This window comes from Oncorhynchus masou, chromosome 31 (assembly GCF_036934945.1).
Source record: "Oncorhynchus masou masou isolate Uvic2021 chromosome 31, UVic_Omas_1.1, whole genome shotgun sequence".
Classification (NCBI taxonomy): Eukaryota; Metazoa; Chordata; class Actinopteri; order Salmoniformes; family Salmonidae; genus Oncorhynchus; species Oncorhynchus masou.
The window spans coordinates 93401113-93425727 of NC_088242.1; the positions used below are offsets into that span (position 1 = coordinate 93401113).

The following is a 24615-nucleotide window of genomic DNA, read 5'->3' on the forward strand; positions in this document are numbered from 1 at the left end:
ACAGTGTTGCCTCCTTGTATCCTGTAAAGCATTTCACTGTGAGGTCTACTACACCTGTTGCATTCGGCAGTACACTGTAAGGTCTACTACACCTGTTGTATTCAGCATTTCACTGTAAGGTCTACTACACCTGTTGTATTCAGCATTTCACTGTAAGGTCTACTACACCTGTTGTATTCAGCATTTCACTGTAAGGTCTACTACACCTGTTGTATTCAGCATTTCACTGTAAGGTCTACTACACCTGTTGTATTCAGCATTTCACTGTAAGGTCTACGACACCTGTTGTATTCAGCATTTCACTGTAAGGTCTACTACACCTGTTGTATTCAGCATTTCACTGTGAGGTCTACTACACCTGTTGTATTCAGCATTTCACTGTAAGGTCTACGACACCTGTTGTATTCAGCATTTCACTGTAAGGTCTACGACACCTGTTGTATTCAGCATTTCACTGTGAGGTCTACTACACCTGTTGTATTCAGCATTTCACTGTGAGGTCTACTATACCTGTTGTATTCAGCATGTCACTGTAAGGTCTACGACACCTGTTGTATTCAGCATGTCACTGTAAGGTCTACTACACCTGTTGTATTCAGCATTTCACTGTGAGGTCTACTACACCTGTTGTAGTCAGCATTTCACTGTAAGGTCTACTACACCTGTTGTATTCAGCATTTCACTGTAAGGTCTACTACACCTGTTGTATTCAGCATTTCACTGTAAGGTCTACTACACCTGTTGTATTCAGCATTTCACTGTAAGGTCTACTACACCTGTTGTATTCAGCATTTCACTGTAAGGTCTACTACACCTGTTGTATTTAGCATTTCACTGTAAGGTCTACTACACCTGTTGTATTCGGCACATGTGACAAATAAAATATGATTTGATTGTACAGTGTAGCCTCACTAGTGTGTAGCCTGCTTGTACAGTGTAGCCTCACTGGTGTGTAGCCTGCTTGTACAGTATAGCCTCACTGGTGTGTAGCCTGCTTGTACAGTATAGCCTCACTGGTGTGTAGCCTTGTTGTACAGTATAGCCTCACTGGTGTGTAGCCTGCTTGTACAGTGTAGCCTCACTGGTGTGTAGCCTGCTTGTACAGTGTAGCCTCACTGGTGTGTAGCCTGCTTGTACAGTGTAGCCTCACTGGTGTGTAGCCTGCTTGTACAGTGTAGCCTCACTGGTGTGTAGCCTGCTTGTACAGTGTAGCCTCACTGGTGTGTAGCCTGCTTGTACAGTAAAGCCTCACTGGTGTGTAGCCTGGTTGTACAGTGTAGCCTCACTAGTGTGTAGCCTGCTTGTACAGTATAGCCTCACTGGTGTGTAGCCTTGTACAGTGTAGCCTCACTAGTGTGTAGCCTCGTTGTACAGTGTAGCCTCGTTGTACAGTGTAGCCTCGTTGTACAGTGTAGCCTCGTTGTACAGTGTAGCCTCACTAGTGTGTAGCCTGCTTGTACAGTATAGCCTCACTGGTGTGTAGCCTGCTTGTACAGTATAGCCTCACTGGTGTGTAGCCTGGTTGTACAGTGTAGCCTCACTAGTGTGTAGCCTGCTTGTACAGTATAGCCTCACTGGTGTGTAGCCTTGTACAGTGTAGCCTCACTAGTGTGTAGCCTCGTTGTACAGTGTAGCCTCACTAGTGTGTAGCCTGCTTGTACAGTATAGCCTCACTGGTGTGTAGCCTTGTACAGTGTAGCCTCACTAGTGTGTAACCTAGTCAGACTCTTAAGTCTTTTTGGGCTGTATGTATTATTCAGGGGCTGTGTCCCAGCATGTACCCTGGAGGAATGAAATAGTTGTTCATTTTGGGAAGTGGTGAAAACATGCCATCCCTCTGAAGACACTACTACAACTGGAGCCTGTCTGTAAGACCCAAACACAAAGCCATACAGCACAGCGGCCAATCAGCAAAGGGCTCAAGACAGACCGGGACATAGAATCCAAACCCCAACCAGTCAAAGACCAAGGCAATAATCGATTGTGTGGGCAAACCAATGCCTTGCTTTAAAAGTTATATATTTTTTTGAATCCTTCTCTCCTACCTTGAAGTAATCAGCAATCTAACAGTATTGGAAGGTGAAGGCAGGGTTGTACCACATAGCTTCCCATACATGTTCAATCAGGTATTGCTTCAAGGAGAAGAGGAAGTAAATGTTTCAAAACGGGACCTAAGTAATGACAGCAACCGGCCTTGCCAACTGGACAATGAGTGACAAGGAGTTGGAATGGCAGCCAAAACTAATCTGATGCTTTGTAGTGAGGAGGAAAACAATTAGAGCCAAACATTAGAATGAGGAAAAAACCCACGCCTCGGCAAAAAACATTAATGTACAGCATGACAATGCAAATCAGTCATCACTCCGGTTGTGCAGGCAGGAAAGGTGAGGTTGGGTGGGGGAGGAGGGGGGGGGTCAATGATAAATATCAAATTATAATGAACGATTACGTACAGAGGACCTCCACGCACAAAAGCTGTGGCCATCAACCTCTGTCCCCTAAAAGACTCACAACGGAAGAACAAGAAAGGCTGAGAAACACAGAAACTGAAAAAAAGAGCACACTTGTTTCTCTGACATACAAGATGGAGATTGTTAACCACACAGAGAATGCCCATAGCACAGAGCCATGTCAAGCTGAAAAGAAAAACACATGTTTTGCCCTATTCCTCCAGCGCTCTCACCAGATACCACACATAGTGGAACTTGATGAAAATCTCCATCTCCATGTCTGTGACAGGTTAGTGTGTGTGTGCCCCAGTCACCGTGACGATGGTTAGCTGGCGTCATCTACCTTCACCTATCCCATCGCAGCATCTCTAGTGACAGCCCCATCACAGTCGCAGGTTAGCTGCCTCTCCCACAACAAAACCTCCCTACCTTCCCTCTGTGCGTGTCTGTCATCAACACTTGTCACCGCTACTGGCTGAGCTTGGCCCCTCCCCCTTCCGCTAAGGCCCCATCGGCTTGCGAAGGTCAATGGGATGTGACAGTGTGTGTGTGTGTAGGTCGATGGGATGTGACAGTGTGTGTGTGTGTAGGTCGATGGGATGTGACAGTGTGTGTGTGTGTAGGTCGATGGGATGTGACAGTGTGTGTGTGTGTAGGTTGATGGGATGGGAGTGTGTGTGTGTAGGTCGATGGGATGTGACAGTGTGTGTGTAAGTCGATGCTGGCTGGTGCTATGGGGTTAGAATAACCAACACAACTCCATGCAGAGTAGCTCCGGCATGAAACATTTATACAGCTTCTGTTTGAGAGCCATGGAGCCGACTCCTCCCTCTCACACACTGTACGCCTGTGAACAGACATGTTTTTCTGCAGCATGAACAAACTTCAAGCCCCCTTCGTCCAATGAGATCCTTTGTGACACGATGGTGCCCTCTGGCAATTAGTAATTCACACAGGTAGATAGATATAAGACGTACTAAAACACACGCATGAAAATTAAATGCACATGAGTCTAGGCATGTCAATAGCTATAGCACCTATAGCATTTAGCTTATTGGTTGAGATTTATCAACCAAACAAAATCTCTCTTCCATTCCCTTTGCAGCAAGGCTTAATGACTAGAGAGTTAAAGAATATGCTGTATCAACAACACACAAGGTGAATGAATGATTGGCATTGACCACAGTCAGCATGCACGGACATCAACGGATACACACGACACAGAGCACGTCAGGCATGGAATGAACCCGGTCACTTCAGGCATTCGTCAATAACACATCATGGTGACTACCCTAGTCTGTCTACATGAATGACTGGGTCGGTTTTGCTCTAGCAGTCTACTAAATCCCTGTCCGGGGCAGTCAACATGCAGAAAGAACAGGAGACAGCACAGAAACAGGACAGAGACAAAAATGGGCAGGGGAAAAGGCTTACCTGCAGAGCAGCCTGGGAAAGAGTAGAGAGTGGAGGAGGAAGAAAGAGGAGAGATTAGAACTGCTTATACATACTGGCAGAAAGAGAAAGAGCGGGAGGGGATGGACGAGAAGGAGTTAGGAGAAAGGCAGAGAGAGAGGGAAAGAGGGAGTGTATGAAAGAGGCAGCGAGAGAGGGAAAGAGGGAATGAAGTACCGAGGCAGAGGGAGATGGAGGGAGCGAGACAATATAAAAATAGCATTCTACTGAAAGGGAGGGGGGGGGGTTGGAGAGTGAGGGCGCTGGGAAGCAATGAGCTCAAGGACGAGCAGAAGTTGGCACGGGCCACCTATGAGAGAGGTCCTGGCTGGAAATGGTGCTTAGGCTGGAGAGCCAGCTGCTGCTCACCACGTGCGCACACGCACACACACACACACACACACACACCCACCCACTAAAAAAGGGAGCGAGAAAGACATTTCCTTGAAGACGCAGACTACATGACGAGGCCAGGCAGAAACACACAGACGCACTTAAAACTCACCAAGTGTCTTGGACTTACATTAACTACCAATACAAAAGGAATTTTATTTGTTTTACCTTTAACGGGGAGTTCCATTGAGACCAAGGTCTCTTTCGCATGCACACATTTTAAATGGGAATTTTTCTGGGGATTTAGTTGGTGACTTAGGCCTAGATGACATCTACCACCCAACACGGTGGCATTAGAGGGCTGTGATGGTGACATGTGACATGGCGGTGGTGGTGAAACGAACCCGTTGTTAAGTGAGCCCTCCGGAGCTTCCGACCCACTTGAATAATGTAAGTTGTGTGACTGTATGAGATCACCCTAACGTTGTGTACCAAATGGCATCCTATTCACTATGTAGAGCACCACTTTTTACCAGAACGCCATTTTAGGATGTAGCCCTGTGAGATGCCATTACCCAAGCCTGTCCAATGAGATGCCATTACCCAAGCCTGTCCAATGAGATGCCATTACCCAAGCCTGTCCAATGAGATGCCATTACCCAAGCCTCTCCAATGACGCAGATAGTTAATAATGGCTCCATTCATAACAATACATACTGTATTTTTCTATGTCTGGGGGGGGGGGGTATTTGTTTAAATCGCAGCAGAGTTTCAGGGCTGGTCCTAACAGAAAAGGGTAGGAATATAATAAGAAAGGCTTTTTAAAATCGCTGAGAGAACCCCTCCCATCAGATCACCACTCTAGACCAGAGGCTCATAGAGCTGTCCAAGGCTAGGGACGGGGACGGGGACAGGGGTTGTACCTTCTGTTGAATGGTGGAGTGTTTCTGCTCCATGTCCCTCTTCTCTTTGGCTGCATCCACCACCAGCAGGTCCAGCTGAAACACAGCAGAGTGTGTGAAACCATTAAGTGTGTGAGTAAATGTGGGGCGACAGGGTAGCCTAGCGGTTAGAGTGTTGGACTAGTAACCGGAAGGTTGCAAGTTCAAATCCCCGAGCTGACAAGGTACAAATCTTTCGTTCTGCCCCTGAACAGGCAGTTAACCCACTGTTCCTAGGCCGTCATTGAAAAGAAGAATTTGTTATTAACTGACTTGCCTAGTTAAATAAAAGGTCAAATTAAAAGTAGGTTGCATGGTTTTGCTCACCTTAAACCTACAAATACCTCATGCCCATACCAGTAGTCTTAAAGAGGCTTCCCCTCTTGTTGACGGAGAGAAAACGCTACTTTAAATCTAAATTCAATTCAACACATTTTCCATGACGTGTGTTTTTATGATACCAGGAGTCGAAGCCTGACAGTTCCACCCCAAAAAAATTATAATAAATATATATTTTCTGGTGTGTGATTTTGTAGTCAAGACCTGTGGCCCGTACTGACCCCACCAGTCGGGTATAGGGGATCTAGTGTTTTCAGAACAGTGCAGATGAAGGATGTGAGACGAGGAAGACACTTTAGATTAGCAAGTATTTTGGAGATCAAGTCTGTCTGTAGGGGAAACTGAAAACTAGCAACCAGAGACCCCAAACTAGGCTACTAAACTATCTTGAACAGCCCTTTGATGTAGCTAGAGGATAGTCTGCTTGCTCCTTTTCAATCTAGCCCATAGACATGTCGATGTACCGTGGATAAACAACTGCTCCTCTAAGAGATGAGCTCTCCTCCTTGAACAAAATGGATGCCACCATTGATGCGTTATCATGTGTGAAATTGGATCGTGGGGAGATTTATTCTCTCCTTCGTGGTTAGCGCCACATCCACTACATTAAAAACAACTTCAGATTGAGTAACTTATTGACTGTTTAATTAGGTCACTGGATGACACCAGAGCTTGTTTCCTACATCAGTGTAATTCTAGTCTCCTCTTGTGAATCTAAAGTAGCAGCTAGGATAACTCATCTCACAGACAGGAAAACACTACCCGATGACAGAGGAAACGTATTACTTAGGCTTAGAGTTCCAATGAACCACAAATAACCATTCCTCATCCAGCTTCCTCATTTCCACTCTGCTCTACCAAGATAATAATAATCGCAGCAGGAGGAACAGCAGCAGGAGGAACAGCAGCAGGAGGATCAGCAGCAGGAGAAACAGCAGCAGGAAGAGCTCGGTCACATTTTCCGTTTAAACCTCCCCTGGCAAGGAAGAAATCTGCTGGTTTATCTGAGCAGTGACCACGGCAAACACACACACGAAAGTGCATTATTTCTGGCCAAAGACCCTGCCTCGTGCCACAACTAGGGCACATTTGTGAACCCAGAACAGAGAACTGTTTATAGGCAGAAGCAATTCGTTTTCAGCTCAACTCCGAAGCAGGGAGGCCAAGCGTTAACTTCCATCATGGCAACACCATTCTGTACCGGGAGCAATGCCATGACCGAGGTTCTCAAACCTCTCCTCGTCGGGGGGCGCCCTGCCCATGACCGAGGTTCTCAAACCTCTTCTCGTCGGGGGGCGCCCTGCCCATGACCGAGGTTCTCAAACCTCTCCTCGTCGGGGGGCGCCCTGACGTGACATGCATTTGATATAATCCAGATCAAGCACACCTGATTCAACATGTCGACTAATCATAAAGACCGACTAGGTGAATCAGGTGAGATAGTTCAGGGCTATGAAACCTCTCGCGAGGAGAGGTTTGATAAAACATTGCTATAAGGCATGAGAGGCCCAGGGCTGTGAACAGCTGTAGCTACAGTACAATGGGAGACAACAGGGTAAAGGCCTACCTGTCCCCCCAGTTGTTTCATCAGCGGTTGCAGTTCACTGAAAAGGTCGTAACCCTGATGGAAGAAGGTCAGGTGGGCGTACATGAAGGACAGCATCTGCGGAGAGAAACGGACCAATCAGAGATGTCGGGTATATGAGGCAAGAGATGTAGGATCAACATACTGGTACTTAGGTTTATATGAGGAGGTCCTCTGGAAAACAATATTTACCGATTTGAGAATTTCTGATCTTCTCTTGGACTGTAGTACATTGATCTGTGTGTGGGGAGGGAGGAAAGTTCAGGGTTAGATTATGTCTATGAGAAAGCTAGAGAGAGCACTGTGCTAATGAAATTATGGAATCAAAAACACTTCCTAGTTCCAACCAGTCAACTTTAAATGTATTTCAAATTAATTGGTCCCCATTAAAACGGGCATCATGACTAGCATATAATTAGCAAGAATTACGCCACTCTAGATTGAATAGATGGCTATCCCTCTCTTTGACATCAGGGGGAGCCCCTCCTCCCTCTAGCAGAGAGATGCTGCAGTCAGGATGTGTCCTGTGATCTCATATGCCCAGCTGCACTGTACACAAACTGCTATGACCTATCGGGTTTACCCTTTAGACAGAGTTAATTAACGTCACACACACACACACACACACACACACACACACGAGCCTGTTGCAGTCTGCAGGTCAAAATCAGGTTCATTTCAAGCCGGAGGAGGTATAAAAGAAACAGGGGCTTTTCTTAATCTGGGCTAACGCGGACAAATTCACGATGTGGTGCGTGTAGATATTTGATCGGTGGACGCAAGCGACAAAGGACGGGAGAGTTGGAGTGCTATCACCATGTTGCTTCTACCATCTTTCATATCTCCTAGACCCGCGGAAGGTTCAGGGGGGCTGGGTGTTTACCCACTGGGCAGTTGAGAAGATATTGAGCAACGTAAAGCACAGAGTCAACTGGAAAAGGTTTTAATATTACAGTACAGCTGTTAAAAGGGGGTCGTCGACACGAACAACCCACTCGTACAGAACACATTCAAAAATGTACAACTTAGGTGGAATGCCCCCTTTAAAAATGGTTTTTACCAGCTGTGATTTCAAGGCATGGGCTATAGGTTATCGGCGCTTAACAGCAGAAAAGCTAAATACTACACTACCCCATTTAGGGACGAGAGAGACAGATAATTTATCAATCAGCCCTTGAAAACAGAAAAATGCCCTCATTGTGAAACGTATGCACTAGAAAACAGTCACTTCCCCATTCACAGCAACACCGTCTTCGTCACAAACGGCACCCTATTCCCTATATAGTGCACTACTTTAGCCCAGAGTCTTATGGCACCCTATTCCCTATATAGCGCACTACTTTTGACCAGAGTCCTATGGGCCCTGGTCCAAAAGCAGTCCACTAAAATTAAGAATAAAGGTGTAATTTGGGCCGCACATTATGGCTACGGCTGGTCCCCTTATCAGCCGACATTGTCCATGAATCATCACTGCAGCCGCCCAGGAGCAGCCGCCCAGGAGCAGCCGCCCAGGAGCAGCCGCCCAGGAGCAGCCGCCCAGGAGCAGGCGCCCAGGAGCAGCCGCCCAGGAGCAGCCGCCCAGGAGCAGCCGCCCAGGAGCAGCCGACCCAGGAGCAGCCGCCCAGGAGCAGCCGCCCAGGAGCAGCCGCCCAGGAGCAGGCGCCCAGGAGCAGCCGTCCAGGAGCAGCCGCCCAGGAGCAGGCGCCCAGGAGCAGCCGCCCAGGAGCAGCCGTCCAGGAGCAGCCGCCCAGGAGCAGCCGCCCAGGAGCAGCCGCCCAGGAGCAGCCGCCCAGGAGCAGCCGTCCAGGAGCAGCCGCCCAGGAGCAGCCGTCCAGGAGCAGCCGCCCAGGAGCAGCCGCCCAGGAGCAGGCGCCCAGGAGCAGCCGCCCAGGAGCAGCCGACCCAGGAGCAGGCGCCCAGGAGCAGGCAGGGCTGTATTCATGTAAATGTATTCCGGTGATACACGACTGTTCTCTCCATTGTGAAAGGTCAGCTAAGCTATCAGGGAAATATACCTTGTGTACTGTAAAAGCCATGTGGCCTTGACAAGCCTGGGTCTTCAGACTAAATGTGACAGCCCTAAACACTATGACCATCTATGGGACGACAGAAAGACAGAGGTCCAGTGAGTGAACAGCACCCTGTTGGACCTATAGGCTGAATGTGCCTGAGTGTGAGGATTCTTATCAGGGTCTGCATTGCATGGACACTTTGGCCTTTACTTTCATGCTACAGAGTAGAGGCCTTCGCGGTTCCAAAAAGTTGGACTCGTTCCGAAAGGGCCCAGGGACTTTGCCAGACGGACCCGATTAGCAGAAATTAATTTTTAAAAGAGAGACCCGTTCCGAACGGACCCGAGGACAACTAGACACACTCCGTAAAGACCTGGTTTGACCCAGACCCTGTCCGATCCGAGGGAGAGAAACAGCAGAAAAGTCCATTATTGAGCTACATCCGGAGCTGATAAAGCGCGAGAGAGAGGGAGAGAGAGGTAACCCTCTAGCAGGGGCCGTGCTGTGTGTGTAGGCTACTGTGAGAGGAAGGAGAGAGAGGTAACCCTCTAGCAGGGGCCGTGCTGTGTGTGTAGGCTACTGTGAGAGGAAGGAGAGAGAGGTAACCCTCTAGCAGGGGCCGTGCTGTGTGCGTAGGCTACTGTGAGAGGGAGAGAGAGAGAGGTAACCCTCTAGCAGGGGCCGTGATGTGTGTGTAGGCTACTGTGAGAGGAGGGAGAGAGAGAGAGAGAGAGAGGTAACCCTCTAGTAGGGGCCGTGCTGTGTGTGTAGACTACTCCAAGTGAGCAAGTGACACAGGAACATGGAGGAGAGAGCGAGAGACCGCAACCAACCAAGCAGACTCTTGCTATAGTAGAATAATAGCTGCCATATCTAGGTTTTTGTATTTAACATGGTTTTAGAATAAGGCTGTAACCATAATGACAAAGGGAAAACAGATTTTTAGAAATGTTAGCAAATTTATTACGGAGCAAAGAACAGCGAGATTATTGATGAAAACCTGCTCTAGAGCGCTCAGACTGGAGCAAATGTTCACCTTCCAACAGGACAACAACCCTAAGCACACAGCCAACAACGCAGGAGCGGCTTCGGGACAAGTCTCTGAATGCTCGAGTGGCCAAGCTAGAGCCCGAACTAACATCCCTGGAGACACCTGAAAATAGCTGTGCAGCGACACTGCTCATCCAACTTGACAGAGCTTGAGATGATCTGCAGAGAAGAATGGGAGGAAATCCCCAAATACAGGTGTTCCAAAACTTGCAGCATCATACCCAAGAAGACTGGAGGCTGTAATCGCTGCCAAAGGTGCTACAACAAAGTACTGAGTAAAGTGTCAGAATACTTGTTTAAATGTGATAGAATTGGCTATGGGGATGACCAGTGAAATATACCTGCTGGAGCACGTGCTGCGGGTGGGTGCTGCTATGGTTACCAGTAAGCTGAGATAAGGCAGGGTTTACCTAGCAAAGACTTATAGATGACCTGGAGCCAGTGGGTTTGGTGACGGATATGAAGCGAGGGCCAGCCAACGAGTGCATGCAGGTCGCAGTGATGGGTAGTATATGGGGCTTTGGTGACAAAACGGATGGCACTGATAGACTGAATCCAATTTTCTGAGTAGAGTGTTGGAGGCTATTGTGTAAATGACATCGCCTAAGTCAAGGATCGGCAGGATAGTCAGTTTTACTAGGGTATGTTTGGCAGCATGAGTGAAGGATGCTTTGCTGCGAAATAGGATTCTAGATAACATTTTGGATTGGAGATGCTTAATGTCAGTCTGGAAGGAGAGTTTACAGTCTAACCAGACACCTAGGTATTTGTAGTGGTCCACACATTCTAAGTCGTGATGCTGGACGGGTGGGTAAGTGTGGGCAGCGATGGGTTGAAGAGCATGCATTTAGTTTAGCTTGCATTTAAGAGCAGTTGGAGGCCACGGAAGGAGAGTTGTATGGCATTGAAGCTCGTCTGGAGGTTAGTTAACACAGTGTCCAAAAAAGGGCCAGAAGTATACAGAATGGTGTCGTCTGCGTAGAGGTGGATCAGAGACTCACCAGCAGCAAGAGCGACATCATTGATGTATACAGAGAAGAGAGTCGGCCCGAGGATTGAACCTTGTGGCACACCCATAGAGACTGCCAGAGGACAACAGGCCCCCAGTAGAAAAATGCTTATTGAAATTTTCAATTATCGCTGATTTATCTGTTGTGACAGTGTTTCCTAGCCTCAATGCAGTGGGCAGCTGGGAGGAGGTGCTCTTATTCTCCATGAACTTTAGTGTCCCAGAACCTTTGGGAGTTAGTGCTATAGGATGCACATGAAAAAGCTAGCCTTAGCTTTCCTAACTGCCTGTGTATATTGGTTCCTAACTTCCCTGAAAAGTTACAAATCGCGGGGGCTATTCGATGCTAACGCAGTACCCCACAGGATGTTTTTGTGCTGGTCAAGGGCAGTTAGGTCTGGAGTGAACCAAAAGCTATATCTGTTCCTGGTTCAATTTTTTTTTAAATGGGGCATGCTTACTTAAAATGGTGAGGAAGCACGGAATGAGGTCAACATCCTCCCAGGATACCCAGGCCAGGGCGATTAGAAAACCCTGCTCGCTGAAGTGTTTTAGGGAGCGTTTGACAGTGATGAGGGGTGGTCGCTTGACCGCAGACCCATTACGGACGCAGGCAATGAGGCAGTGATCGCTGAGATCCTGGTTGAAGACAGTAGAGGTGTATTTGGAGTGCAGGTTGGTTAGGATTATCTATGAGAGTGCCCGTGTTTACGGATTTGGGGTTGTACCTGGTGGGTTCATTGATAATTTGTGTGAGGTTGAGGGCATCTAGCTTAGATTGTAGGATGGCCGGGGTGTTAAGGATGTCCCAGTTTAGGTCACCTAACAGCACAAGCTCTGTAGATAGATGGGGGGCAATCAATTCGCATATGGCGTCCAGGGCACAGCTGGGGGCAGGTGGTGGTCTATAGCAAGCGGCAACGGTAAGAGACTTGTTTCTGGAGAGGTGGATTTTTAAAAGTAGAAGCTCATTGTTTGGGCACAGACCTGGATAGTAAGAGAACTCTGCAGGCTATCCCTGCAGTAGATTGCAACTCCGCCCCCTTTGGCAGTTCCATCTTGTCAGAAAATGTTATAGTTAGGGATGGAAATTTCAGGATTTTTGGTGGTCTTCCTAAGCCAGGATTCAGACACGGCTAGGACATCCAGGTTGGCAGAGTGTGCTATGGCAGTGAATAAAGGCTTCTAATGTTAACATGCATGAAACCAAGGCTTTTACGGTTACAAAAGTCAACAAATGAGAGTGCCTGGGGAATGGGAGTGGAGCTAGGCACAGCAGGGCCTTGATTAATCTCCACATCACCAGAGGAAAAGAGGAGTAGGATAAGTGTACGGCTAAAGGCTAAAATAACTGGTCGTCTAGTACATTCAGAACAGAGAGTAAAAGGAGCAGGTTTCTGGGCAAGGTAGAATAGATTCAAGGCATAATGTACAGAAAAAGGGATGGTAGGATGTGAATACAGTGGGGGTAGACCTGTACATAGAGTGAAGATGAAAGAGATATTTCTAGAGACTATCATTTAAACCAGCTGATGTCACCGCATGTGTGGGAGGTGGAACTAAAGTGTTAACTAAGGCGTATTGAGCAGGGCTAGAGGCTCTACAGTGAAATAAGGGAATAATTACTAACCAAAACAGCAATGGACAAGGCATTTTGACGTTAGGGAGAGGCATTCGTAGCCGAGTGATCATAGGAGTCCAGTGAGTGGCTTCAGGCAGCTAGCGAGCCGGGGTCAGCAGAGCTCCGTGTGGCAGAAGGATCAGCAGGGCTCCGTGTGGTAAACCAGGCCAATTGGCAGAATAGGTATAGTGGCCAAAGTATATGTCCGATGGGCCTCTTAAGCTAACAGTCCAATGGCTATTATGACACCTCTACTGTGGGGCTCTATTGTTCCAGCCTAACACGGTCACACCTGATTCGTATTAATTTGACAACAAACAGAGGAAAACTGACTGAAACTGAGGGACTGAACTAGTCCAATATGAAACACCAATTTTTTGTTTTCCAGTGCAAAGCTAAGTTTTGCCCTTGAATACAAACGTGACAGGGATTCAGCCAATTATCTGCTATTTGCAGGTGTTGGCCTGAAACTAAACCTGGCACACTGGGGGTTTGCGCTCCAGGACAGGGCTTGGTGAACACACGTCTTTGCTACTTCATAGTAGGATGAAGTTGAAAAACGGATATAAAAGAAGGTCAGTCTAAGCATGTTTACTTACCTCCGAAGGTTAAGTTAAGGATTTATAAGGTAAACTGATCCTGGGCCTGTACCTGGAGGACGTAGTCAAGGACGATGTGGCGGAAGCACTTGCGCGTAGCCGTCAGGATGTTGGTGGCCTCCTCCACCTCGTGCTGCTTGTTGCGAGGCGCCTGGGCGTTCTTGTTCAACGCCGCCTCCTTCTCCTCACTCACCTTGTCAAACTGCTTCTTAGCCTCTTTGAACTTCCGCAGGTCCCTAAGGGCGGGAGTTAAAACATAGGTCAGAAATAGGTATGACACTGAGGAAAGCCTCATCTCCGCGAAATGTTTGTCAATTTAGTCAAATTGTACTTCATCCAGGAATATAGCCATTACTTTCTTTCATTCATTCATTGGCATTCAATTGTTTATTTTATTTTTGAGACCTTCTTTGCAGCCATGTTTTGGTTGTACAAGTTAAAAATGGAGAAGGCAATGAGATTCTCTCTGGTTTCACATGGTTCATTTGTTTTTCAAATAAATTTTAAAAAGCGCAAGTGAGATTCTATGATTCACATTGTTTAAAAAAATAACCAGAACTAGTGGCTGTAATAGCCCAAATACCAGTAACCAAGAAGAAAGGACCAATTGAAGTCACTCAGGCGAAAATAAGAAAATGTGCAACATTGAAAAATGTATTAACAAGCGGTCTAGCTAATCATTAGAGGAAAATGTATATATTCTATGTTTATAGTATTTTACAGGAAAGTAACGTCCACAAACATATAATTTCTCTCCCTTCTTGTGAGTCCAAATGAGTCTACCGCCTTCAGAGTGATGTCATATGCTCGAGTTAAGTACTTGACAAAGCAATTAATGACTAGTCGGCTATTAGCCTCACATGCACCCTGAATCATTTGCTAGTGTGCGCAGTGTGAATTGTACATTTAAAATGAATTGGTACAGATATGAGGACACTAGTTACTCTAAACAGAGGAAAAGGTTACTACCTCAACTCAAAATGTTGTTTTTTGGCTTGTACTGCTCGAGTCTGAGTAAAAGTCACCTTAGACTGCTTAGGAGGAGTGAGTAATTGTTTGGTTAGATAGTTTTGAGTGTTTCTTTAAAAAAAAGAACCCTGATGTAGGAGTTTTGCCTGTATGTGGTGTGGGCAAAGGCAGACTTAAACTCTTACGCAAACTCTCTGGGAAAATGACAGAAGCTAATATTCTGAACAAATAACCTAGTATTACACATTGCATCCTGGACTGAGTCTAATCCCATCCTCCATTGTATCGATGTGCTGCCCCTAATCTCTTCATTCATAAGCATGTGATGCTTGTGTGCGTGGGCTTCCTCCTTTTGAGCAGTTGTGCGGTGCGATTTTTTATTTTACACGGCTCAACCATGTCATTTACTTCCTTCGTTATTTTCGACCAAGATCATGATCTATCAGAAACCATTTGTATGTTAAATTCAGAGATACTGTTCATAACTTAATGTCCATTGTTATTGTGTACAAGAAGAACACTTAACAGTGATGTGTTGACATACTTATACTTACTCTTTGACAAATGATAGAAGCTGTGTCTTAATCGATCGCTGGGCCTGGTCAAACAGAATCTATAAGCAGAGAAACAAATGACTGATTCAAGTACCTGTCCAACCGAGTAACAGCAGCGAACTTTTCACATTTAATTATGACGAGCTGGAGTGTGTGAAACTCATTTATTTACACGCAAACGGTGTGTGTTCTGCAAGTCAGCACTCCATCGCACCAGGGTGTGTACCTCTACTTCATAGAGGAGTTCACAAAACGTGACAAATAAAATCAGCATTGTTCGGACTGTCCCCCTTCAGACATATTTTAATTCACACCAGCCTATAAGGTTTCAAAACCCAATCAGCTCAATAATGACATGCTGTGTAATGCAGCTAGTTAGTCAGAGACCACCGACTCATAGAGCTTCCTTCCAAAAACAGACAGTTAGCTAAATTAGCCTCAGACACACCAAAGCTGAAGGCCTCATGGTGTTGAACCTGCTGATGCAGGACCAGACAATACGACCAGTGTGGTTGGGACAGGAGGGCCGTGCTCTGGTGACAAAACAGATTTTTGGCTCTGTGCTTTAAGGATCATGTGCTCAGGGTTAACACTGGAGTAGCAAACTTGGAACAAATCATTCAGCTGATCTCACTGCAGTCTCCAGTGTCGAGTCATGGTCTCAGACCCTAGGGTTTAGGCAGTAGGACACTAAGACAGGACCTGGGAGGTCTCTCCAGTGTTAAGTCACCATCTAAAACCTGCTCTGGTGCACCATAGGGTTTAGGGGGAATGGTATTGAGGGTAGGACATTAACAAGTGTCCTACCAAACTTGAAAGAAGAGACTAGGGAGGCATTTAAGCAGGCAGGATGTTTGTTCCCTGTTACATGCGGTTGAAGGCTGTGTTTGGAACATGAGATGTTTTTGGTTTTGCAGTTCTGCTTTTCAGCGAGACGAAAGCCCGACTATTTTAAGGTCCCATTCCTGTCAAAACCACCCACTGGCACTTAACATTGATGGTCTTTGGGTTCGATACACAAGCCAACTGTATATCACAACCACGTTCTGTTTTAAAATCAAATGTCATACCGTGTGATAGTTGATCATCTCCTGCAGACTCTCAGCAAACGTTGTGAGACTGGACTGTGGGAGAAAAAAAAAAAGAGTAACACAAAGATACTAGGTCTGCACGTTAGATACTAGGGTCTGCACGTTAGATGCTTGGTCTGCACGTTAGATACTAGGGTCTGCACGTTAGATACTAGGGTCTGCACGTTAGATACTAGGGTCTGCACGTTAGATACTAGGTCTGCACGTTAGATACTAGGTCTGCACGTTAGATGCTTGGTCTGCACGTTAGATGCTTGGTCTGCACGTTAGATGCTTGGTCTGCACGTTAGATACTAGGGTCTGCACGTTAGATACTAGGGTCTGCACGTTAGATACTAGGGTCTGCACGTTAGATACTAGGGTCTGCACGTTAGATACTAGGGTCTGCACGTTAGATGCTAGGGTCTGCACGTTAGATGCTAGGGTCTGCACGTTAGAAACTAGGGTCTGCACGTTAGATACTAGGGTCTGCACGTTAGATGCTTGGTCTGCACGTTAGATACTAGGGTCTGCACGTTAGATACTAGGGTCTGCACGTTAGATACTAGGGTCTGCACGTTAGAAACTAGGGTCTGCACGTTAGATGCTTGGTCTGCACGTTAGATACTAGGGTCTGCACGTTAGATACTAGGGTCTGCACGTTAGATACTAGGGTCTGCACGTTAGATGCTAGGGTCTGCACGTTAGATACTAGGGTCTGCACGTTAGATACTAGGGTCTGCACGTTAGATGCTAGGTCTGCACGTTAGATGCTTGGTCTGCACGTTAGATGCTTGGTCTGCACGTTAGATGCTTGGTCTGCACGTTAGATACTAGGGTCTGCACGTTAGATGCTTGGTCTGCACGTTAGATGCTAGGGTCTGCACGTTAGATACTAGGGTCTGCACGTTAGATACTAGGTCTGCACGTTAGATGCTTGGGTCTGCACGTTAGATGCTTGGGTCTGCACGTTAGATGCTAGGGTCACGTTAGATGCTTGGGTCTGCACGTTAGATGCTTGGGTCTGCACGTTAGATACTAGGGTCTGCACGTTAGATACTAGGGTCTCGTTAGATGCGTTAGATACTAGGGTCTGCACGTTAGATACTAGGGTCTGTCACGTTAGATACTAGGGTCTGCACGTTAGATACTAGGGTCTGCACGTTAGATACTAGGGTCTGCACGTTAGATACTAGGGTCTGCACGTTAGATACTAGGGTCTGCACGTTAGATACTAGGGTCTGCACGTTAGATACTAGGGTCTGCACGTTAGATACTAGGGTCTGCACGTTAGATACTAGGGTCTGCACGTTAGATACTAGGGTCTGCACGTTAGATACTAGGGTCTGCACGTTAGATACTAGGGTCTGCACGTTAGATACTAGGGTCTACGTTAGATACTAGGGTCTGCACGTTAGATACTAGGGTCTGCACGTTAGATACTAGGGTCTGCACGTTAGATACTAGGGTCTGCACGTTAGATACTAGGGTCTGCACGTTAGATACTAGGGTCTGCACGTTAGATACTAGGGTCTGCACGTTAGATACTAGGGTCTGATCTAGGGTCACGTTAGATACTAGGGTCTGCACGTTAGATACTAGGGTCTGCACGTTAGATGCTTGGTCTGCACGTTAGATACTAGGGTCTGCACGTTAGATACTAGGGTCTGCACGTTAGATACTAGGGTCTGCACGTTAGATACTAGGGTCTGCACGTTAGATACTAGGGTCTGCACGTTAGATACTAGGGTCTGCACGTTAGATACTAGGGTCTGCACGTTAGATACTAGGTCTCCAGTCACCCAAGTCATAGACTGTTCTCTCTGCTACCGCACGGCAAGAGGTACCGGAGCTCCATGTCTAGGACCAAAAGGCTCCTTAACAGCTTCTACCCCCCAAACTGCTGAACAGTTAAATCAAATTAATCATTCTACTCACTGTTTATTAATTATGCATAGTCACTTCACCCCTACCTACATGTACAAATTACCTCAACTAACCTGTACCCCCCGCACATTGACTCGGTACCGGTACCCCCAGTATATAGCCTCCACATTGACTCGGTACCGGTACCCCCTGTATATAACCTCCACATTGACTCGGTACCGGTACCCCCAGTATATAGCCTCCACATTGACTCGGTACCGGTACCCCCTGTATATAGCCTCTTTAGTTTATTTGGTAAATAAACTCTTTCTTAAACTGCACTGTTGGTTAAGGGCTTGTAAGTAAGCATTTCACAGTTTTTATTTATTTAACTAGGCAAGTCAGTTAAGAACAAATTCTTATTTACATGGACGGCCTATCGTGGAACAGTGGGTTAACTGCCTTGTTCAGGGGCAAAAGGACAGATTTTTTACTTGTCAGCTCGGGGATTCGATCCAGCAACCTTTTTGGTTACAAGTCCAACGCTCTAACCACTAGGCTACCTGCTACACTTGTTGTATTCGGCACATGTGACAAAGTTAAATGTAAAAAAAAAAATCTAAATCAATCTGTATTGTGACGTTAGGTCCAGATACACGGGACAGAACAGCGACGTTAGGTCCATATACACGGGACAGAACAGTGCTGTGTGAAAACCTCGGTCTAAGACAAAAATGTATTTTCCATGGATAATAGTCCTATTGTATGAAATAGCCTCACACACACGGCTCCAGGCTGCGACCATTTAGTTGCATTTTGCGACCCTTTGGCTGCCCTTTCTACATGGTCACTTCACGCCAAAGGTCACTTTTTTTCCCAGGAGGTTAAAAACAGGATTTGGACAAACCATAAATGTGCATAATCCTCACATTTATCCTATCATTAAAGTCCCGCCCTGCAGCTGTGCCAGTTTTGCTGGACCCACTCCTGTGCTGAGCAAGCCACTTACTCCCTCTCCCCCTAGCACACTGGGAGAATAAAGTGTTTGTCCTGATTGTAGACTAACATTTCAAAATCCAATTGCAGGAAAAACACACTTAAAAAAATAGAGGAGGTTCTCAGCTTTCTGTAGGTATCATTTTTTATTTCCCATTTGTGCTCTATAACAACTATTTTACAACCAAGATTTTTTTGATATGGTATTGATGGGATATGGAGTGTGCTAAACACGCATTGTCCATTACGAGTGGCTACAACCGCATCGTTTTATTTAGGACATGGAATTTACCATTCCTCTATGGATGCGTTGGATTCTAATTATTTCTTGACTACCATCCCAGTAGTCTATTACATGTCTTAATAAAGCACTGTGAATGGCTTAATAAGAAATTACTTGCTTTTTCTATCAAGTGACGTTTCAGATTTCTTTCCTGGTGTGACCAAATCATGGGCTGGTGCCACCGACTGGAAAATGAAGTGACACCAGTGGACATTTAGTCAAGCCCTGACACACAACACACTTATGAGCGACGGGGTATAAACACTGAATTCCAGACTAGTAGAACCTCCGGAGGGTGACTGAGGTAAAAGGAAATCCACGAGTGTAGAGCTATGCTGCTTTCGGTCATTTGAACCTTGAGCAGCAATTGCGCTTTCAGGGAGAATTCTTCAGCTAGGGCATTCTTTCAGAAAAATGCACTATGGCTGAACTTCAGACCCAGGGGAGAAGCTGTAAAGGAAAGTGACACGAAAAAGGAACAGAAATGCAGAACCCTCAATGCAGAAATGTCTGAGAAGATAACAGAGGAGTCCCAGTAAAGAGAGTCGAGGGAACTGGCGGTTGTCTAACAGTATGAACAGACAGCTTGAGCTTCTCAAGTCCAAACTAAGTTAACATAGGTCTTTTACCTCAATGACTTCATCTTTGGTGGAGCTCGCAGCGAGCTCGCGGATTCCATTGACAAACTGTTTGTTTGCCGTGTTGTAAGCCTTGCCGGCGTCGATCATCCCGATGCATAGCTTCACCAGCTAGAGGTGAGAGAACGAGAGAGAGAAATGGAGAGGGATGACAGAAGTGAGTAATGGATGAAATAGCACTTGCTTTCCACGCTGACCCTTTGGAACACTTGTCCATGTTCAAACACTGGAAGTTTGATAAATAAACAACTTGGAGAAAGGCTGAAAATCTAACATTTAAATCCACCAGAAATATACTTTTTATTTTATATAATCCTTGAGAACTATCAATCACCAAAATAAAAGCTAGACAGTCAGGAAGAATAAAAATAAAATACTAATAATAATATTTAGCAGTATATTGTTATGTTTGAGCAGAAGAACACAGAATTAGCCATGGCAAAATGCATAGAATTGCATTAGCTTTGGCTCACAAAACTACCTCCAATTTCCTTCATACTTGACACAGAGACAAATGGTATCCACAACTTCATCTGAGACTCTGGGGGAAGTAGACAAAGGGCCTCATTGTTAAAATACCAAAGGATCCCTTAAAAACGGCAACATTCTCTTAGCGGCATGACAAAATGTGTAGAATAAAGGAAATTAGCTTTAAAGCAGCAAAAAAAGGTCTCAGCTCCATGGATTAATTTGTAGAATGGCAAGAAAATTGCTAAAATGTCTATACACCGCCTACGATGGGGGCCTCTAAAATGTTCTCAAATTCACACACCAACGGGCCGACCACGGCCACGACCACCACCTAAGCCCCTTTTTGAGCCCCCCCCCCAAAAAACTGGTTGCATTTCCCTCCCAAGAAAGCTGCGCACTTCCGTGTAACACGGAACCCAAACTGGCTGCGTGCGCCATCATGCATACATTTATTTTGCCCCCACACACCAAACGTGATCACAATACGCAGGTTAAAATATCAAAACAAACTCGGAACCAAGTACATTAATTTGGGGACAGGTCGAAAAGCATTAAACATGTATGGCAATTTAGCTAGCTAGCTTGCACTTGCTAGCTAATTTGTCCTGGGATATAAACAAAACAACATTTTACCTGAAATGCCCAAGGTCCTCTTCTCCGACAATTAATCCACACATAAAACGGTCAAACAAATTGTTTCTAGTCATCTCTCCTCCTTCTAGGCTTTTTCATCTTAGAACTTATATGGTGATTGGCATCTAAACTTTCATAGTATTTCACATACGACGACCGGCAACAAAGTTAGTCTTTCAATCACCCACGTGTGTATAACCAATGAGGAGATGGCACGTGGATACCTGATTCTAGAAACCAATGAGGAGAGAGGCAGCACTTGCAGCACGATCTGCGTCAGAAATAGAAATTACTTCTATTTTAGCCCTTGGCAACGCAGACGCTCGTTGACGCACACGAGCAGTGTGGGTGCAATAATTGAATAACATAGATTCCTACATTTATTTTGCGACGCGGGCGGTGTAGTCAGGGCATTCGTGCCATCATTGACTGCTACCTCCTAGATACTTCAATGTTTGTCCTGCAGCAGATTCAATCTTGAATAAAAAAATGTAAATAAATAATAATAGCCACTGATTTCCTTGATTGTATGACTGTTCATTCAACATTAGTATCTGTAGTTTATATTCTTTACACCCAAGGGGAATTAATATTGTCCCAATGAAACCTGTTTCTTTAAGATTCAACTTGGTTGTGTGGGTAGCTCTCTTTCTCAATGGCAAGGCCTAGTTTCTAAGAAAAGCCTGAACTTTAGCCTCCTCTTCCAGGCACACCCCTCCATCCCTCACCCTGCAGTCACACCACGACTCCTGGAGCAGATCCTTCCGCTGCAGAGCAACAGGGAAGTGACACCAGGGTATTGTATGAGAGGTGGGGGAGACACCAATAACAATGCAGTCCGCAATCACTGGAGATATAGGAATAGTGAGTAAACTTGCAAGCAATAAGTAAAATCCCACCTCTTCCACCAACAAAACATTTTATTTTTTAAAGAAAAATGCTCCAGTGACTGGCTGCAGGGTCTTTATAGAACTACAAGTGGGATTTCATCACACTCCTATGTACCCATCTTTCCAGATTGAGACTCTCGTTCCCTCACTCCAGGTCAACTCGTGCTGATCTCAGGCCAGTTAAAGGGGACCGGGACACCAGGTTAACTCGTGCTGATCTCAGGCCAGTTAAAGGGGACCGGGACACCGGGTCACTCCAGGTTAACTCGTACTGATCTCAGGCCAGTTAAAGGGGACCGGGACACAGGGTTACTATGACGAGGGAGTGGTTCATCTACACAAACAGCAGGAGTTCCATCACTGTGTTCATCCAAGCCCAAATCTGGACCATATGGACTCACCTTGTCGAGTTTGGACTCCAACTCTCCAACATCCCCTTCCACTTCCTCTATAGTGGCCCTGTGAGGAGAAAAACAGCATTACAGTTACTCTACTTGTAGAAGGGGGGGGCTTAATTTAAACTGATAACAGTCAATGATTTATTTGAAAGGATACAAGGGAAAATGGACGGTTGATACGGTGCTTTGCACTGGAAGGTGAGTCATTCAACTGAAATGAGCATCCCACGTGATGTTGGTGCTGTATGTGAGGTTGACGCAGAAAGGAAGCAAGAAGCGGAGGGAAAAGGGAACACACCCCACGAGGGGCCAGATTGAGAGATGACACATTGGGTAACGCCATGGGCCTAAATCTGGCACTTCGTTCCAACTAAAACGTGGCAAAGCACATTTTGGTCTTCCCAGGAACAACAACCTTGGAGCAGCAGCAAGCCACTGGAGAGGAAGAGGAAACTGGAATAACAATTTCAAGAAGTCACTTTAGAACAGAGGTCACCAACCTTTTTGAATCGAGATCACGGAGTCAAAATGACAGCCATGTTTTTTTTCCATGACAAAAAAAATATATATATATATATTTTTTTAAGACTATGCAACATTAACCAATTAAAAACAGTTCTGTATTAATGAGGTTTGTGCAGGTGGGGGCAGTAGGGGCAAAACAGCACCGCATATTGGTTTTGCTTGAATTGCCCTGCCAATGCTTTGTTGTTCTTCTCAGCACTGGTAATAGATCAGTTGTATTACATGTGAGGCACAGCTCAGTGAGCATACATTTAAAAATATTTTTTATTTTTATGGCTCTGGGCTGATGGAGCCTGCATCTGATGGTCAGTCTCAGCGGAGGGAGAGAGCAGCAGACTAAGGGTCCGCCTCTCAAACTCACTCCGCTCTCGTTCCTCTGCCGACACAAAAGGAACACAGTCTTCCAGCTGATGGAAAAACTCAAGTCGCACCAAATTAATTCTGCCTCATGCACAAAATCATGTTACTCCTACGACCAGAGAAAGTGACATATTCTTTGATAAAAAAGCAAGCCGCTAATAACAAAGCAAGCTTATCGATAAACCTTTGTAGTCATTCATTACAGCTGCAGTACTGGTTGTAGCGTGAGTGGAAGTAGGAGAACATGCATTTTATGACTTATGACTTCAAAAAAAGTGTCGAACAGAAAGTAGGGCTGTTCAACAGCAACATCTTAATCAGCAACATCTTAAAGAGTCGTCTGTTCTTTCGAACAATTGATTTTCCCATAGACACATCCTGTGTGTTTTAATCAACTACATGCACTGAGCTTGTCGGATGTTAAGCGCACTGTTAAAAAAAAAGATTACACACACAAATGACTGGAGGGTGTCCGACCGCAATTGATTTGATTGAGCAAACGGGATCAGACTTGCTACACTGTTAAAAAAAAGAAAGACAGAAAGTGTGACTAGCATTCGTTGTCGCTCTCGCCTCCCTGCTGCAGCAACAGTGCTAATCACGCTGTCCGTGTTAATGACCCTCCAACATAATTACAGGCATTTCTGACTGAAAGGTTCTATAACCGAAATCCCTCATTTGTTTAGGAAAAAAATACCGTATTCCCTCAACCCTTGCTCTCTTTGCGTGGCACATGGACGTGACCAGCAGGGCCTGCCCTATAGCAGCATATCGTAACGGATGCAGACGACGTGACAAATACATTCGAAAAACGGGGGAATGTTTTGGTTGCTCAGGAGGTAAAGGGAAAGTCAGATGTGTGGAATAAATTTGACTAGTTGTGGAAAATACTGGAGATAAAGAAAAATAAGTTAAGGAGCAAGTGCTGTGTGCTGTTAGATTACAATGTAATTACTCTGACCGTTTGAAACAATGTAAAAAAATAAAAATAATTATAAGCGTACCAGAGAGCTGGTTGGAATTAATTTTCCGGGAAAGCCTTTATTACAGAAAATGCTAACAACAGTCTCATGCATTCGACACGGAACGGTTTATTTATTGTTTTACGCTAAATATTCAATGGTTGCTTTGATATTTTATTTTATAACTAAAATGCTTGATTGCATTACAAATCACAAACGAATACACAAAAGAATAGATGATTCAGTAACCTATAATAAAGCATTGAAACACACAGATATAAGTTAGCTATGGTATGAAGACTAAACAGGATGCAGTCTTAGGCATACAGCTCAATAGTGGTTGTACAAGACTACTATACAAAGACTAGTAATGATGATATTACTTATTATAATGATGATTACAATAATAATGGTAATAACAATAAGGAGATCAAAGAAAATAGGTTATTTTCTGACAATTTAGAACAGTGTAAACAGTAAAATTATATAAGTAATACCAGAGAGGATGTTCTAAAGAAGAAGAAAAAAGTCAAACCTTTATTACAGCAAAGATTAAAAAACAGAAGAATTTGTGAAATCGTTTATCCATGTGGTTGCGTGGTTGGTTCA

At 45.4% G+C, this 24615-nt stretch overlaps 1 protein-coding gene across 5 annotated transcripts in view; it reads right to left on the reverse strand.

Annotated features, from left to right (window-relative positions):
• The window catches only part of LOC135524765 (arf-GAP with coiled-coil, ANK repeat and PH domain-containing protein 2-like), a 76543-nt gene that overhangs the window by 35155 nt on the left and 16773 nt on the right, over nucleotides 1–24615 (reverse strand). For all 5 annotated transcript variants that reach the window (XM_064952571.1, XM_064952570.1, XM_064952569.1 and 2 more), the window contains exons 2-9: nucleotides 22163–22220; nucleotides 19759–19878; nucleotides 15985–16038; nucleotides 14915–14973; nucleotides 13444–13627; nucleotides 7293–7337; nucleotides 7083–7178; nucleotides 5159–5233 (exon numbers count right to left, since the gene is read on the reverse strand). In XM_064952571.1, the coding sequence (XP_064808643.1) occupies nucleotides 5159–5233; nucleotides 7083–7178; nucleotides 7293–7337; nucleotides 13444–13627; nucleotides 14915–14973; nucleotides 15985–16038; nucleotides 19759–19878; nucleotides 22163–22220 (691 nt within the window). The remainder of the gene's footprint in view (nucleotides 1–5158; nucleotides 5234–7082; nucleotides 7179–7292; nucleotides 7338–13443; nucleotides 13628–14914; nucleotides 14974–15984; nucleotides 16039–19758; nucleotides 19879–22162; nucleotides 22221–24615) is intronic.